Here is an 18,310-nt window from a genome sequence, read left to right on the forward strand (position 1 = left end):
CCCCCCCCCCCCGCCCAAATGCCTCCTTAGATAATATTCCTTTAGATATGGAAGAAGGCTTCAAGCTTGTTAGAGGAAAAATATTCCGCAACTTAGCTATGCAATGAATTATAAAATACACAGGGCTAGGAGTCCTTTGATTCCTCCAGCCTTGCACTCCATCCATCCATATTGCAGCTCTAGGGAACAAACCCGGCGCCCGTGTTTGAACAAGGCCATTTTAACAAGATTTGCTGCAGCTGGGACTCGCACATGAAAGTTGTGTGATGAAGTGTGCCGATAGAAAAATCACAACGAGACAGGCTGATTAAGTAAGAGCCCGAGAACAAAAGCAAACCTTATCACTCCTATTAAAGCCTGCCTGGTGGTGAACAATCTCCATCAAGCAGCTCTCTCTGAAATGCTAATATTTGTGGCTACTCATTCACCCATTTATTTTTTCCCTGCCATCTCCCCGCCCTCGCAGAAGAGGGCTGGGGGGGCTTCTGGTGGGTTTTTTTTTTGGGTTTGTTTTTTTTTTTTTGGTTTTGGGTTTTTTATTGAGAAATAATTTTTTCCTCGTCTAAGACAGGAACACACCTCTGTGCCGATCTGTCTTTGGAAAGATGTGGGGGAAAAGCAGTGGTAATTTAGCAATAATGAAGCTATGGCTTAATTTCCTTCTGGATTTCCCAATGCTCAGAAGAGTCCTGTTTCCAACCCCCCCCACCCCGACTGTGTTTAACCGCTGCTGCAGCTGAAAATCCAGCTGTGTACGGAAACACGGGTGCCCTCACACCGTGCCACCCTGCAAACGCTTTAACAGCAAGCGGGGAAATGGGACCATCTCCCCTTTTTTGTGTTTTTAAGCATTTGGAGGATGGCAGCTGATTTTTCTCCCTCCTCTTTGGTCTGAGCACCTGGGTGTGCTTGTTTTCCTTTTTCAATTGAAAAAAACGTGAGGCCTGAGAACATTTCTGGGAGGTAAAGGTGACCCTGCACAGTTTTGAGAAGAGCAGAAAGTTTGCTCCTGCCTTGCAAAGCTCCGACTTTAAAATAAGCTGTGCCTGAGCCCAGCTACTGAGGGGATCCCAGCTCAGGCACCCTGAAATCCCGTTTCTAGAGCCAGGGTGCTTTCGTTAACACTGGGTTACAGCTCTTCCCCTGCAAGCCCCCATGCACCTTCATGCCTTTGGCTGCCGGGTGCACGGTGCAGAACAAAGCCCCGGTGTTAGTGGCCTACAGGCACCACACCGCTCCTGCAGCCCCATCCCAGGGAGCACGGACCCATCTTTGCAGAAAGGCCCATACCCCATCATCTCCAGACCACATGTGTGCGTGGGTACCTCTCGTACATGCTGCATCTTCTAAACCCCTCCAGCCCTTCTGCTTTCCTAACCCGAATCCCCAGAACAGCAGCAGGTGCCCTCGATGCTCCCACCATCCCCAGTATTTAGCGAAAGCTGAGCTCACGTGCCAGCAAACAGCAGCAACCTGTGCTCCCTGAACGCAGAAAGTTCACCGACAAGCTGAACTGGAGTTTCTCATTACCAGCCAAAACTACTGAGGAATGATGGAAAGAGCAACTCAATCTACACGTGCTTTCAAAGGCACATGAGGAAACAGGAGGGAGATTGTCAAAATCAATGCTTTCAGTGAGGCAGATGCCCACGAGACAGCCCTGTGTGCTATTTATCCCAAACACTGTAAAATATACCCCTGTATTGAACACCGAGGGGAGGCTGCTCTTGCTTGAGCCTGACCTCTGGTACCCCCTTCTGCAACCAGAGGCAAGAGGAGATGCTGCTCCTCACAGACCCTCGCTATTGTGTGGCTGACAAGCCGCCAAGAAAGGGGAAAAAAAAAAAAAGAGAGAGAAAAAGAAAATAGGTCGAATCCTCCCTGCTTCCTACAGCCCTCGGCAACACACGGGCTTAGTAAAACACACGCTCCGGAGCTGGTGCCTAATTAGACACTGGGGTCTGATCTGCCCCCCCAAAACTGCCCCCGGGCTGGGTGCGAGAGCAGAACCCACTGAGAGCACAAACCTCTCACCTCCCTGCCCCACTGCCCGAGGGGGTTTGTGGCCCCAAAATGACCCCCGAAAAACCAAAACAAAACGACCCTAAATCTGCATTTCACAAGAACCCCCCCCAATTCAAGCACTGCACACAGAAGCCATCAATTCCCTGGCTTGCTCCCCCCCGTCCATCTCAGCAGTTAAACGTCTCCATGGTTAGAGATTTACACTTGATTTTCTGCTTTTCTGCGCTAGATAAGTAATTTCAAAATCCTGCTCTGCCCTCAGATGCTTGGGGAAGGGGAGGGGGGGGCTCCCCTTGATGGCGAGCAGCATTTTCCTGGGCTCAGCATCAAAGCCATCAAGCTCAGACAAAAGGGGGCTTAAGAGGAGGAAGACCCTCACGCTGCAAACCTGTCGTTTAGGGGCAAAATTAATTTCTCTGCTGCTTAAGATTTGGGAGGGAGGGATCCTCCTCACAGCAGCAGCCAGCCTACCACTGGGCAAAGCACATCGCAGCTAGATCTGCTAAATCCTAATCCCCCAACACACCAGGTACTGCCTAAACTCTTTCCCGTCCCTATTTCACACTTTGGGCCCAGCAACCAAGGCTGAGAGGAGGAGCAGTGGCTGCTGGGGACCCTGTCCAGGGCACCATGACCTAAAACCAATGCATTTTATCCCAGAAGCATTGCCTGTGCCTAAATCACTTTCATCCCAATGGTGGGACTGGTTTTATACCTGACCCCAGCCAAACCTGCTTGCTGAGCCAGACCTCTGCAGCCACACCAGCAAACTTTCCCCCACGGGTGGGATTCCTGCAAGAGCATCATCCCCAGCAGCTCCTCTTCAGGAGGGCAGTTCTGTTGTCTCCATGTGCTGGGAAGGAAAAAAAAAACCCAACCCAACAGCCCCTTGTGACCGCAGGGAGGATGGCGTCAAACTGCTCTTTAATTTGTCCTGGGTGTTCCTGTAATCCTGCACTCCACCCCAGTAATCCCTCCCTATCCAGGCTTCCACGCAGAGCTGACTTTATTTGCCATAATGGGGAGGAAAAAAGCCTGATTGATTGGTTTTGGGGTTTTTTTTTTAGTTCCCTAATCACCCACATAACTGATTTTTTTTTTTTCTTTCCCCTCTCAAATCTATTTTACTGCCCCAAACTACCCCCTCGCTGTTACAGTGACCCATGGACAAAGAGCACTGGTGGCAGCAGCAGCACCCAGCCTGGATCCCACGAGGCTCCCAGCAGCCACAGGCTCAGCCCCACACATTCGGGCTGTGGTTTATCCCCACACACCACCTTTGTCAGGCAGCTTTGCAAAGGCCCGTGGTGCTGCTGGGGGTGACAGGTATCCCCAGCAGTCACACTCCTGCTTGCAGGAGCTGAAGTAACCACTAAGATCAGCATTATTTTAAGATACATTCAGGCTTTTTTCTGCTTTCCCCAGAGTCTCCCCTATTCCTTTGCCCAGCCACGCCACTTCCTGGCAGAGCTGGGGTTTTCCTGGCTGGGGGATGCTCTGGTTTACAGCTGGATCTGTGTCCCCACAACAAAATCCTCGGGGGGACAGAGCTGATGACAGCAGCGCTGGGAACTCTGCCTGCCTTCGCTGTCAGGGCTCCTTCCCAGGCACAGCGCCCGCAGCACACCAGGACCATCCTCCTGCCAGTCTTCCCTTTGGAAAGGGAGTTCAGCTTCTTTGCCAAGAAAAGAAAAACAAATCTATTGGCTGCTCTCCGCAAGCCTGAGCGCCTCTTCCACCTGCTGCTTCCCCCCTAAAGCGGGGAAACTCCCATCAGACGCTTCTGCAGGAACTGTTTTTACATCTCACAGTAGTTTTAGTTCCTCGTCCCCAGCTCGTGGTTCCTGCTGTGAGCCCAGGGACTACCCTGTCACCCACAGGCTCCCTGAGCCGAGCCATCCTCCCCCCGTCAGCTGCTCTGCACCCACGGGGACAATGATGCTGTCCCCTGCCAGGTCCCCTCGGCAGGGAGCACAGCCTGGCTGGGGGCTGCAGGGGAGCAGCTGGTTTGGAGAGCAAAGACACAAGCCCTCGGGCTGCTCACAGACCCAAGGGACCTTCCCATCACCCAAACCTCGGAGTAAAACCACAGCATCAAGGCACACGGCCACTTCCTTGCAGAGCAAACTCTCCCGATGCAGCAAGCAGCCTTAAAAATCTGTGTTTTTTTTTTTTTCACCCCAATTAAATTTTCATTTAAATGATATGATTTGGAGCTCTTAATTTCTCCCAAGCCCGGGGCGGGCTGTAACACCAGCCTTTCCACAGCCACTGACAGTTTGACACCAACCGCACAAAGCAGCTTGTTCTCCAAATCTTGAGTTTGATCTAAATTAAAAGAAGCAAAGACTTCGGCGTTAACCGACCTGTCAAAACGCATTAAAAATAAATGCCTCCCAGGCCTGCCCCGCGCAGGCTCCCTACCTGCACCACGTGCCCTTTGATTACCTGCCATGCAAAACCCAGTTGACAAACATGTCCCCAAGGAGGGCTCTCCGGCTCCAAGGCAGCCTCTTGCCGGCTGCACTTGTAATTTCCCCTGCGATAACCCCAAATTTAGCCCTTTTCTACGAGATTTATTTATATTTAAATCAAGCCAGAGCTTCTCAGCCATATGATTCCCCAATAAATGCAGAGTGCTGGATTAGTTCTGGTTCGCTGGGGTGCTGGGGCTGCCTTCTGCTCCGTGCCAGCTTCTTTTTTGAGGGGCTGGAAGGGATCACAGCAGACCTGACCCCTCACCAGGCACCGGCGAGGCTCCCCCCTCACTCCCAAACACCCGCTGACCTGCATCAGGAAATTGTATTAAGTGATGCTGGGTGCAAGAGCTGTTATCACCCATCTCCCTCTTAGCATGAAGAGCTTTGGAAACGAGGGGTGGATAAAAAGAAGAGAAATCCATCAGTTGTACCTCTTGGGCCCTGCGGTTTTTGCAGCCTATTTAAGGGAGAAAGATGTAATTTTGCTGACAGGCTCTGCTCTCAAGTGTGGGATGCTCCAGCTGAGATCGATGCTCCAGGAGAGGAAACCTGGAGTTTCCCCTCTCCCTCCTTGCTAAGCTGTTCTCTCCTTCGGGGATTTCACCCCCCCACTGCTCCAAAGGCAGGATTAGGGATTTACATACAGGTGTGACACCAGACAGACCTCAGCCCCCCCCAGCTCCAGCTGGAGCTGCAGGGGCTCAGCCCTCACCCTGGCCCCACACCTCCCCAGTGCTCCCAGTACCACTAGCCCCCTGTGCTCAGCAGGGAGGGGGCAGGGGGGGCACACACTGAAGCTGTGACCCTATTTCCTGCCAAGGATTTAAAAACGCCACATTTTCAAGGCACGGTGAAACAAAGGGAAGGAGAAAACAGGACAATGAGGACTTGCAGCACCCACTGCTTTCTCCAACCAGCCCCAAGCTGGTTTGTCAGAGGGCTCATCTTGTTCAGAAGCATCTTTGGGCCAGACTGACTGTTCCTGGGGAGAAATAGTCACCTCAGAGTAGCTTCCTATGGGACCGAGCTCACTCTGCTTATCCCAGACACATGAAAACAAAATAGACTTTAAAACCCCACAAAGCAGCACTAGACAGGAGGGGTGCTTCTGCCTCCAGCAGCCCATCTCCAGGAGGAGCTCCTGCAGAGAGCTTCCCCTTTATCACCTCCACAAAACCAGCGTAGCATCCAAAACCAGCACAGGGGACAGCAGGGCCTCACCAAAAACCTGAGACAGATCCCCCCGCCAGCTGAGGCACGGCAGGAGCGCATGGGCTGCCCACAAACCTCCTGTCAGGCTGGGCCTTCCCAGGCTCTGCGAGAGCCAAAACACCCGCGTGGAGGGCAAGGGGATGTGCCAGCCCCAGCCAGGAAAAGCAGCAGCATTAAAGCAGCCATTTGATTGCCTGCCCGTGACTATCTGCTGCAGCTGGAATGCTCCTCGAGCCTCCCCGGTCCCCAGAAGCGTTCTGGGATGGAGAGACCTCAGCCCATTTAGCAGCCATGGGACATCTTGAGCATCTGAAGTGCTGTTCGCTGTCTATGCGCAGGCATCACGTGCCTCTCCAGGCATTTAGATCACGGTAATGGGATATAAATATCTAATAGCTCAGAAAACGCTTCTGTAAAAGGCTCCACAACAGACCTCCCCTGTCTCTAGGTCTCAGCATCCAAGCAGAAGAGCTTATCTCAGCACCTAAAAAGCACTTTCTCTTCTAAGTTCCGCTGCAAGAGGCGCCCACATCTGCTTTGCCAAAGAAAACATACTATTTTAGATAATTTTAGTATTTACCTGGTTCTTGGAAGTGCTCTTCATTCGAGAGGGTTCTGGATAAGATGAGGATAAGTGCTTCTTTAAATTGATCAAAATGGACCTGTGGAAAAAAAAAAAGGAAGAAAGGAGGAAATCAACTGGTGCAGATAATTAAATATCAGGCTAATAATCCAGCAGGAAGGCGGGCAGCAATGCAAATCACTCAGACCACCATGCTAAAACAAGAGCACGCCTCCGTGTGCCGACAACCTCGGCGAGGGGCACGAATGAACCTTCAGTCTCGGGGCCTGGAAAAATGACAGCAAGCAACATGAAGATGCAGCCATTATCTTTGAGCACGTGGAAAAAGTGATGGCTAGCCCAGAATGACTCAAAGCCACTGCTTTAATTGCAGTGGTTTGGGTTTTTCCATCAAGCAAGAAGCCAAAATAACATGTCCTGAGGACCAGGGAGCATCTCCATCGCTTGAGGTGACCTGGCCAGGGTCAGCAGCTCCTACAGGGGGGATACCAGTCCTGACCTGTGATGAGATGCTACATTGTGGAAACGCTCCACTGCCCTAATTAAGCCTCAGAAAACACTTTCCAAAGCAGATGGAAGAAAGTCGCATCCTTTCCAGGACAGCCCTGCCCCGGCTCCTGCCTGCTGCAGCCCTGCAAGGCTGGAAATACCAGGTCTGGAGTGTGGCTACGGGAAAAGCAAGGAGGGATGATCCTACCATGGGTTTGGTTTTTTTTTTTTTTTCTTTTTTTTCTTTTTTTTCTTTTTTCCCCCCTCCATTTTCTATCTGTGGCTTCCTGGAAAGCTTCCTGCCTCACCACCAGGAATGAAGGGGCTGGAGCATCCTTCACAGCCGCGCTGGGGAATGTCAGCAATTCCAGCCACGGGGGACGGAAACCCGGGGACAGCTGGGGAAGCTATTTGACATGGGTCAGTGGCGAGGCAGAGCTGGCTGCTAGGATTCTTTTTGGCTAAATAAATCTTTGAAGAATTTTTAGCATTGAACAAAAGACTTTGCATTTAAAGAACCCACCGAGGTTCCTCTTTGCTGGCAGAGTCGATTGCTGCCAACGTGGCACAAAGGGCAGGAGCCAGTCAGAGGGGATTTTAATGCTGCTGGGGGAGACACAAGCAGCAAAGTTCAGGTCTGAAGTTTGCCAGTTTGTTCTCGGGGTCGAGCCAGCCCAAAAAAGAGCAATGTGCTCCCTGGCAGATGGGGATGCCAGCAGAGTTGGGGGCTCAGCCATGGGCCCCCCAACCCCGTGCAGGGGAGCACCTCACACCACAGTTCAGGTGGTGCAAATCTCCCTTGTGGTTTTAAACACAGGCTCCCTCAGTAATTAAACAGTTAGAAATATGTTCAGCTAAGAAACTTGTCAGGGATGCCTTCATCTGAATACTAATTGCTGCCATTCATTTCCAAACTCTGGTGTACTTCAAAAGGACAGTTTACAGAGATAGGAGAATTTGCCTGATTAAAAAAAACCTTGACATTTAGACTAAATGAGGATGAATAAAAGATGAGTGTTCGAATAACAGGTCCCTTCCCCATGGGATCTTCTCGGGAAAGAAACATTGACGAGAGCCACAGGGACAGACAGAGCCCCTCCCTCGGATGGGACCTCACGCTCCAGCAAGAAAATAAAATAAAAATCACTTTGCATCACTCATGTGAACACACCAAGCGAGAAGGCAGAGTGAAACCACTCGGGCAGGTGAGGAGAGCACCACTGGCATGTAACCGGCTCTGCCTAAGGAGCCCCCTAACTTGTGTTTGCCAAGAAGCACTAAGGAAGGGGAGGAAGGAGGAAGGGGGGCTGAGTCCTCACCGTCGCAGCTGCGTGTGGGACAGATGGCTCCGGCATCGAGGCTGCAGAGCAATTTTACCATGACCATGACATCCAAAGGAGCCCGTAGAAGATTAGACTGGGGGGCAGGATGCAGCCATCCTCCAGCCCTCCCCGTGCCGTAGGCAACCCCACAGCAGGATTTAAAATGCAAATTGGCAGCGTAGAGACACGACAGCGGGCGCTTGCACAGGCTCAGAGGGGTCCCACAACCCCTTCTGAGCAGCAGCACCCAACTCTGGATGTAGCCGGAGCTGGTAGAGGAGGGATATTTTTCTTCAGGATAACCTCTGGCTCACCGTAACACCAGGTACTCAGGAAAAACAGTATCTGTGCTGCACATCTGAGGTTGGATGCTGCACGTCTGTACAAAGAGTGCTTAAAGAGCCAGAGAAATGCAACTGTTAACATTAGAGCGGTGCTCAAGTACAAGCCAGCAAGACAGCAATGCCACAAACACTACAATATCTCATATTTTAAAGAAAAGAGTCCTTTGCCACAGCTCCCCAGCAACGCCCTCACTCTGTATCCCCATCCAATCCAAACGCCAGCGTGCAGGCAGGGGTGATGCACATCCCCGGGGGATACGGAGCAGGCGCTGCCCACACCACAAAGCACCCCACACGCGTGTGCTCGGTACCTACATGCCTCCAACACCCACGTGCTGTCACAGAGGGTCACCCTCTTACCTGGAAAGCCCATGCCAGGGAGGCTGTGGGCTCCCCACAAGCGCAAGGGGCACTTCCAGGGATGCGACAGCCCACGTGGGAAGCACGAGTCTGCAGCAACAGCCTTTGGTTTTTGCTTAGAGAACATCTCCAGCAAAAGGATGGGCTTGGATAGCCCTGGGGAGGAGAGCACTAACTGCAGCACTGCTGCACAAAGCACCATCCCCTTCTGGAAAAGAGCCTCAGACACTCAAGCCAACCCAAAAGCTTTACAAACACAAGGCAGAAAGCATCCAGCAGCAAAACACTGTTGGCGTATTTAATGCTCTTTTCAACGTGCTTGATTGAATTTGGGGTATTTTGGAACTGCAACGTACATCTGCTCGCAGAGGCTTTGAACAGCAACCTGAGGGCTGATCCAAAGCAGCCCAAACACAGAGGAGTTTGGGAGGCAACGTTGTGGCGTGGCTTGGGCCCTCCCAGAGGTGTGGATCAGGGACAGGACATGTGTCCCTGCAAACCCCACAGCGAGACCAGGGGCACGTTAAGTCCCTGATGAGGAGAATTTTCCCAGAATAAGTAAAACAGAGGCAAACAAGACTAATACACCACACAAACATAGCGAGCTCAGCCCAGCTTCCCCATGGTAATCAAGGGCCAACCAAGCTGCCAGCTGCTGAGCAACCCCAGCACCTTTGAGAAATCTTGATGCCTGCTTTAAAGCAAGTTTCCTACAGAGCCGTGACTTATTAGCACTAGAAAGAGAGCGTGTGTGTGCCAAGATACCTGCTGCTTCTTGCTATTTGTCCCTGCAATGTAAAGCAGCAGACTGCAGCCTCGGTCTCTTTGAGGCAAAAGATCATGGGTGGCTCCTTCCAGATCCCTCTCCATCTTTGAGCAGCGTCCTTGTCCCAAAGTCCTGTCCCTGCTTGCAAACTCCCTCCAGAGTGGGAGGAAATGGGAAGCAGGGAGACGTCAGGTGGGGAAGACAGGGAAAAATCTTGCAACCAAGTCTCCTGCCTGGCACGCAAAAAGCCACTGCGCACTAAAGGGAGCAGCATCACAGCGGGCTCAGAGGGATTATATTTGCAAGAGGTCACCAGCCAAAGCACTGAAGAGAGCTGACAAGCGAAACCCCACGCCGCGGTGCCCTTGCTGCAGGCTTGCTAACGCAATAGCGCAGGGGCAGGGCGAAACCTGAACTCCCCGTCCCTGCCCGAGGACGGCCGCAAAGGACGGTCCTTGTGCAGCATCCGGAGGTGCCCGAATTAACCCCCGTCTGCAAGTGATGTAACCGCAGCGATCGCTGCGGCCCGTGAGGCAGGAGGCTGGCCGAGGAGGGCATGCCGGCACGCATCCCCTCGGCCCGAGGAAAGAGCATCCCTGAGGAATCCCAGGAATCACTGCGAGCATTGCCTCCGCACGCAATCGCGTGAGAAAAGCGGTTCTGGAATGGTTTTGGCTCTGCTGCGAGCCGGGGCAGGTTTAACACACCCTCACCCGACCCCGGAGATGGTGGGTACCTGTTAATCCCCAAAGCACCGCGGCATGGGGGAGGCAGCACATCCAGCCCCTCGCCGGGACACCAGCTCAGCTCCTGGTCCAACGGAGCAACCCCAGCACAGTGCATTCATCCCCAGAGCAGAGCCCCCGGCACAAAAGCAAGCACGTGGCCCTGCCAAGTTGCCCCGCAGCAGACAAAACCAGTCCCCCCTCCTCCGCTGCCCCCCTCCCCGGTGCCTTGCCATAAATCCTGGCCCCTGGAAGTGCAGGCAAACAAAGGCTGCTCCCATCCCCGAGAGGGACCATCTGCGCCCAGGAGCTGGCAGGGCAGGTGCAAGAAGCCTGCGTTCGGGGAGCAACATGTTTGCTGCTATTCTCCCGATGAGCTCCCTAGGAAACCCGAAGGATTCGATAGCTATTAAATCAGGCTCGCGCTTAGACATGGGCCATTGCTGCTGCTAACAAGCACAAATGCCAGGGAGATGGGAGGAAATGCAGGAGACAAAGACTATTCTGACCTTCAAGTTACAGGTTGTAGGCAAGAACTGTCTCCAAAGACAAAGTGAGGGGGGGAAAAAATAAAAATGCTCCTTGGGATGCCTCGTGCCCTGGGACAGCAGCCATGGAGTTCCTGGCTGGGATGGGGTGAGGGTGACCCAGCACTTGGGGCTTTTTGGTGTTGGGCTTTTAATTTAACTTGACTTTGCTTTTCACCCACTCTCAGCAGGCCACAGGCATGAGCACTGTTGCTTTAGCCCCGACCAGCTGCAACAATTACACCTTTAGTACTGCTCTTCCTTTCCCTCTACCCCACCGTCCTGTGAGCAAAGCCGGATAACAGCATCGAGACAGCTGAGCAGCACGGGAAGGCTCCGGTGCGCAAGCAAATGCCACGCTTCGAAGGTGAGGAACCTCAGTCTGGATCCATCCATGCTCCAGCACCACCCTCAGCAGAAGAGCTACAGCCCCAGGGCCGGTGAGGAAGAGGAGGCTTTGTTCATTAAAGGAATTATTTTGTTTTGTGACAGCCGCAGTTTAATAGGAAATCGGAGTCGGGATGGCTGCTTAGCTCGTGCCTACTGAGAGCCCTGACTGTCCTGCTCAGCATTTTCTGATTTTATGGAGCAGCGATGGGATTTCAGGGTGATTTTGAGGGTAACATCCAACAGGCTCTGAGCACAGCGTGCTGGGAAGGAGGTACGGAAGGACATGGTGAACATGGAGGTCCCGCCAAGGGCAAACAGCCTCTGCTCAACACCCTGGAATTTAACTCTCTAAAGGTACAACCACAACCGAAAAATTGCTTTGGAAAGCATGGTGTGCTCACCAGCCACAGCTCCCCTCCAGGGGTTGGCAGGACGCTGCAACCCCACAGAAGAAAGGAGCCGTTTGTCCCCAAAAACCTATCCCAGGTGGGTCTGCAACAACTGCAGCTACGTGTGGACACCAACACCAGGTAACGTGGACAAAGGCAGCTCAGCCAGCGACTGCTGGGACTGGACAACGCTCCCTACTTCAGGGAAAACGTGCGTGACTGCATGTGGCCCTGCTGGTTTAACTACAGCTTAAATCTACGTAAATCACACCGGGTGAGCCGGTTTGGGGAGCTGACCCAGGCCAGCAGCAGCACTAACCAGCGCTGGGGGGCACATGTGCTGTGTGAGCCAGCGTGGGCTCGGCTGAGCACCGGCACCAGTGCAAGGGCAGCAGGGACCCAGCGCCTGGCTTAGCCTGGGAAAGCACTCCCTGCAATGCCAGCACACGTGGCTGAGCGTAAAGCCGTGGGTTTGGAGAGTTTCAGACTGCCTCCAGTCAGGGAATACACACCAGGGAGCAGTTTCCTTCCCCGTTATCACTAACCCCCCCCCTCTGTGCCCACCCTGCTGAACAGAACAACAGACCTCGCCAGTCCTGCGGCCCCAGAGCCTCAGGAATGTTGGATATTCACAAGTTACCGACATTCAGCCTCCTTCCATCACCCTCCCACACACACAGGAGCAGTTGCCCGGCGCTGCCTTGCTCCCAAGCCGCAGACCCCCATCGCCCCCCCTGCATCGCCCCAACCTTACCCTGCCTAGGACGTTGCCTTGGAGGAGGGTCTGCTGCAGCGCCGGGGCCACCTCCTCCAGGTGCAGCATGTGGCAGAGGTCGGTGAGCTCCTCCTGCCCCAGGGACCCCGTGCCCGTGCTGTCGAAGCTGTCGAAGAGCTCCTTGAGGCGAGCTTCATACTGGTCCTGCTCAGCTTCATCCATCCCATAGCCTGCCACGCTCACCTGCGGGGAGAGATGGGGCCCGTAAGCATCAGCTGCAGTGCCCACGGCACAGCATGCAAAAAAAAAAACCCCAAGGGCTCATAAGGGGCAGCCCAGGGGGCCATTTGCTGCAGCTTGTGTTAAGTGAACCCGGTACTCTACCAGCCTCTCGCATCCCACTGGGTGAAGCCAGAAGTCACCCAGCAAAAAGACCAAGGGGAAAAAAAAAAAAATCACTAATCAGAGCATCGCAGCCCCAGGGTGCCCCCTCGTCCCGGCTCCCTGAGCAGTTCATTTGGCTCAGCTGGAGCAGCTGAGGTGCTGCAGGGGAAAACTGTTCCCTTGAGCTGGTTGCCAGGTGTTGCAGGTGATGCTTTTTCTGCCTTAGCAAGGAGATAAACAACGATCCAGATAGCAACAGCTCACCAGTGGCAAGGAGCAAAGCATGGGGCTCTGCCTGCGGTGGGGAGGGCAGGAGATCCCAACCCTGAACGCTTCAGGCCAGCTCAGCCACCACTTACACTCCCCTCCACAAACACAAAACACATCCCTGCACTGGATATACTCCTTTTTCTACCGGCCTGGCTGCAGGGAGTCCCAACACCCCACCAGCCCTGTTGATGCCAGTGTGCAGCATCTCTATTTTTCCTCCACAACCCCAGCCCAAAGCCACGCGGTGCCCTGCGCCTGGGGAGGACACATCCCCATCCCCGCTGGGTCACTGCCCAGCTCCTGGCACTCACCACTCCTTTAGGTACTGCAGGTTAAACCCTGTCTGAAGGCAGAGAAGTATTTGACAGAGGACACTGCTGGGGTGGCAGCAAACCCAGCCCAGGAGCAGAGCTGACCCCAGCACGGAGATGGAATGCAGCTGATCTCCTGCACCAGCAAACAAAGCCCAGGTGGTTTCCCCACGGGCTTCATCCTCCCCTCCAAGCCCACAGTTTTCCACCTCTCTCATCCCATCACTAATCAGAGCATCGCAGCCCCAGGATCTGTTCTGACAGGGGAGCAGGGAGGGAAATTTCCTGTTCAAAATGAAGGATTTGGTTGGCATCTGTTTACGCAGCCTGGCTGTGGGGCTCCCCGCCTGCTCAGGGCAGCAGTGTAACCCAGTGCCACGGACATGTCACCACTCCAGGAGCATGTGCCACCACCCCGGGGGCACGATAGGCTCCGCAGCCATCATCACTGGGGTGCACCCAACAGCAGCGGGCGTTGCAGGGACCTGGTGGCCCAAGGACATAACCCCAGCTGCTCAGCCAGCCTCAGACCATGGCCCAAGTGCCAGCCAGGTCTCCATGTGACTTTTGGCTTGCCCACGCTGCTGCAGGTTGTCTCAGCTAGATTTCCTGAAGTGTGGGGGGGGTCCTACCCAAACCCCCTCACTGTCCAGCTCTGCTACAGAGCAGCCACCTCCCCTCCTCTCTCTGGGCCTCGCAGGGCTTCTGCCAGTCGCCTGCATCACTAGCAGCACTCACGGACATCCCAGAATAAGCAGAGCTGCTCCGACTGCAAGGTGCAACCTGATTTCACCCCCCTGCCCATCACTGCAGCCTCGAAGAACACACTTATCTTCAAGAGCATCATGAGCCACCACATCAGCTCGCACAAGCACCCGGCAGCAGAGGGGCAGTCAGAAAAGCGCGTCCCACCACCACAGCTGGATAACTAGGGAGCCTCCAGGGCAGACACTGCAGTAGCCATGTCCTTTATTTTGCTGGCCATGGGAGCAGCACCGCGCTCCCACACCTGCTGAGGGATGTGGGGCTGCTGTCAAGTGGCACTTGGGGTCCATAGGACAAATATCTCAGCCTGGCTGTCCTTCCTCCCACACGGACATGGGCAAGGACGGCAGCATCACCAGACCCCGAGAGAGAATGGACGCAATCCCTCCCCGAGCCTCACACCCTCGGTGTCCCCTGATTACCTCCACCCCACCCCCAGATGCCTCTTGAGCTGCTTTACCAAAGCACCCAAGCGCTGCGGGGAGGACCACAGGCACAGACATGTTTACATTCAACCCAGAGTGCAGAGGAGGACCCGACACCCAGAAAAACCTCAGGTGCCTGCAAGCAGAAGGAAGGCAGCAAACTAGTTTCCATTCTCATGCTGGCAACCCCGTTTCCCACCCGCACCCACCATTCAGCTCACGTGGGGCTGGAGAGCAGCTGCTGCCAGGTACCAGCGCTGTGGGGAGCCCTGGCAGCCCCAAAACTCACAGCCAAGCCTGCAGCAAAGGTGACTCCAACCCCTGGAGCCTCCCAGGCATTTTTGAGCCTCTTATCTTCAGGGCCGGTCACCTCCCGCTCCCCTGCAACCTCTCCAAGCACTTGACTACTTCCACACTGTCAGAACCAGTTCCCCCAGTTAGGCAGCGTGGAGGGCTAAATACCACCTCCCAGCATGTCCCCGGAGCACTGGGGTCACCCCCTCTCAGTGCCATACCAGCAGGCAGCCCCAAAAACTTATGCCGTGTGAGTCTGGATGGGCTGAAGGAGGCAGCACTGGGGAGCCCATAAAACCAGCAAGAAAAATACAATCCCCAGAGGAGAAAAGCGTCAGGTCCATGGTCCCTGCCTGGGGTCAGACCTGCCCTACAGCCCAGGTGAGATTTTGGTGAGGGCACAGTGGCCCTGGCAGCCTCGTGTATCCCCACAGCGAGGGATGGTTGGAGCTCACCAGGCTCTGCATCAGCTCGGTGAGACCCAGCCACCCCTGCGCAGCCCAGGGTGGGGATTTCATGCTTTCCAGCATAAAAAGCATCAGAAATAAAGAAAAAGGACAACGCTCTTTGCCTACCTGCAGTCAGTCAATGACAGCGAGCTGCCAGCAGCAAGGCGATCCCGCACGCATCCTGCACAACCTCCATCTTAGGAAGCTGGCTCCGGCACGCAGCCGGCTGCGCAAGGTGACCCAAGATGCCTACTCCCGGCTGAATTATTCAGCAGCGATTCGAGAGAGAGGGGGGAAAAAAAAACAAAAAAAACAACAACCCAACCCTCCTACCTGATGAGCTCACGAAGCTGCCTGGCATCACCCAGCAGTCAAAATAATGAGGTCAGCGGCATCAGAGACCCGGCGTGCACAGCCACCCTCCGCAGCCGCGCGCCGGAGCTGCCTTGCGGGGTCGGGGATGGGAGACTGGCAGCAGAGGAAGGGCTAAGAGAGGAGGGGGGGGAACACAAGAGGCACACAAAGCCCGAATTAAACCCCAGCCTTTCATCTCTGCTCCAGATGGACCAGCAGCTGAGATGCAGGAGGGCAGCCCGGAGCCGGTAGAATAATAGGGGCAGGCGGGCAGCAGCTGAGCGGGGGCTCCCCAGACCCCTGCGAGGAGAGGGGCTGTTCCCTGTATAGGGCATCACCACTTTGTTCAGATTTATAGCTGGCCTTCTGTGTTAAGTCCCCCAAAATGACCAGCATGAGCAGACGGTACAGAAAAGTGCAGGTTTAGGAGAAGTACTTGGAGTCATAACCACATTATTCTTTATTCTCCCTATAACACGTCCTGAGAGGCAAAGCACTCGGGGATGATGAGAAGAGGAAGTTTTCACCAGCGTTTCTTTCCTTCCTTTAAATCCACCCTCTCTTGAGAGCCAGATAACCTTCACGGCACACAATGTAGAGGCCCGATAGGACCACATTCTCAGCTAAATTTAACTCAAACAATATAGGCTTAAACAGTAATTACCACTTCGCATATTAAGTGCCTGGAATCAATATCAACCCCCAAGCTTTAGCCTCAAGCTAATGAAGACACAGATTACCTGGTCGGTCAATGGCACCATCAAGGAAAAACACAATTAGCACAACGCCTTTTTTTTTTTTTTTTTTTTTTGTGGTGCAAAACAGTATTAATGCAAACAGCAGGCTTGCTGCTGCGCAGTGGCACAACATGGAGATTTCAGGGATGCTCTGCCTGGATGCCCCCCGTGGGCGGCATCACCAGCCAACCCCTCTCCAGGGCTACGCTGCCTCCATCCCAACCAGCCCTCCGCAGAAGGCAGCAGCCTCGAGAAAGTCATCTCCTTCAGGGGACAGCAAGGAAAACGCTGCTTTTGCTGCTGCCTCGACTCAAATGAGGGCCTGGCAATTAGCAGCAAGCGCCCAGCAAAGCGGCATCACGTGAGCACCTCCAAAATACGAGCACCCGTTCTCCCCAAGACGTAACTGTTCGGTTACATTCACCCTGCTTGGAAGAGCAAGGTCATGTGTGGGCAAGTTAAAAGGAACTTGCCCTTCCCTCTGCACTTGGGACAAGTGGGATGATGTGAACACGGGCAGCAAAACCCACTCGTACGCCAGTTTTTCACGGCAGAGTTTATGGGGAGATGCCCAGCAGCCACCGAAGCCAGCCCCTTGAGCTCTTGCTGGAAAGCTGGAACTGGGGTTGTCTCATCTAACTCATTATCTCCTTTCCCTAATGAACCGTCTCACCCACCGCAGCTGCGGCCAAGCTGCCGGGATTCGCCGCGTACACCCCCAAACCCCCACACCACGGCCTGTGTCAGGGCGGTTCTGAGCTCAGCCCATCCCACAACACCCCATCCCCTCTTGGGCAGCAGCAGCTCCATAAAGGGTCGCGCCAAGAAACCAAAAGAAAGAGAAAAAAAAACCAACCAAACCCAAACCAACGAAAGGACAATGAAGCACCCAAATATCAGTAAATCACTTGACAGCACGCCCGGCTCTTCAAGGGTCACCACCAAAGTCAGCTTTACAGCTGGCGGGTCCTCCTCCTCATTGAGCACGGTCATAATTTTTGCAGCCCAACGCTTTGCACCTCAATGCCACCTCCGGCCGTGCTCCCCAAACCACGGCCAAACCCTTCGAAGTTGGCAAAGAAAAGAGATTCTGTTAACCAAGCTCCACTCCAGATCAGCAAAGCAGCGATGGCATATAAAGCGCTATAAATTTATGTAAAGAGCTTCAAAAGCAGCGCAGGATTTTGAATATTCACGCCACCCTGGTATTTGCATTGTAATAGGGCCTTTCAATGAGCAGCCTTCCCCTCAATAAGGAAAAAACAAAGCGCCCATCTGTTTTGATTTTGCAAATGGGGCTGGAGTTGGGCTGCAATAACTCGGGGAGCCCTGGGTGCGATAAAGCCCAAGCTATGGGCACAAAGCTGATTATGTCAGAAGTAAACAAAGCCAGCCGGTAATTCAGCCAGCGCCGCCCCGCACGCCGGGGAAGGAGGGAGTCGGTAATTCCCGCGGAGCTCAGCCCTGCTGAATCACGGCGATAACACGGCGCCTCCATCCCCGCACTGTCACCCCCCGCCCGCCCGGGTTTTGGGGAGCAAATGAGAAAGATGGGCAGGATACAGGCGCGCCCCCCCCAAGCGGACACGGCAAAGCCCTCGGTGCTCCCGGCTGCGGTGGCCGAGCATCGCTGGCTGCGGGTCCGGGCTTTCCTGACTCACGGTTTGGGCTCGTGGATGGGCCAGAGGTGACGGGCCCACGGCTTGTGGCCAGACAGCAGATGCCATCTGCCACCCCGGGGACAGCCAGGGCTTCGCCAGCGACAAAACAACCGCTGTTATTAATCCCTCCAGCCCCAGCCTGCTGCATCCTCACCTCAGCCCGGGGAGAGCTGCTCCAGAACCACCTCCCAACCCTCCCCACCCAGATTTCAGGGCATTTAGAGCATCTCTTGGGGGACGGGACAGGGCCACGCCACAGGGTGGGGTGCCCTTGGCAGGAGGGCTGGCAGCACCCCGCCAGACCACTGCTGGGAACGGGGGGGGGGCGCTTCT

At 54.4% G+C, this 18,310-nt stretch overlaps 1 protein-coding gene across 1 annotated transcript in view; it reads right to left on the minus strand.

The window, feature by feature from the left end:
* Nucleotides 1–15,505, minus strand: part of NIN (ninein) — a 56,179-nt gene extending 40,674 nt beyond the window's left edge. The window contains exons 1-3 of the mRNA XM_026849174.1: nt 15,352–15,505; nt 12,367–12,570; nt 6,298–6,379 (exon numbers count right to left, since the gene is read on the minus strand). Of these exons, the coding sequence (XP_026704975.1) occupies nt 6,298–6,379; nt 12,367–12,549 (265 nt within the window). The 5' untranslated portion in view covers nt 12,550–12,570; nt 15,352–15,505. The remainder of the gene's footprint in view (nt 1–6,297; nt 6,380–12,366; nt 12,571–15,351) is intronic.
* Between the last annotated feature and the right edge of the window lie 2,805 nt (nt 15,506–18,310).

This window comes from Athene cunicularia (assembly GCF_003259725.1).
Source record: "Athene cunicularia isolate RWA chromosome 5 unlocalized genomic scaffold, athCun1 chr5_part1, whole genome shotgun sequence".
In the NCBI taxonomy this organism is placed as follows: domain Eukaryota; kingdom Metazoa; phylum Chordata; class Aves; order Strigiformes; family Strigidae; genus Athene; species Athene cunicularia.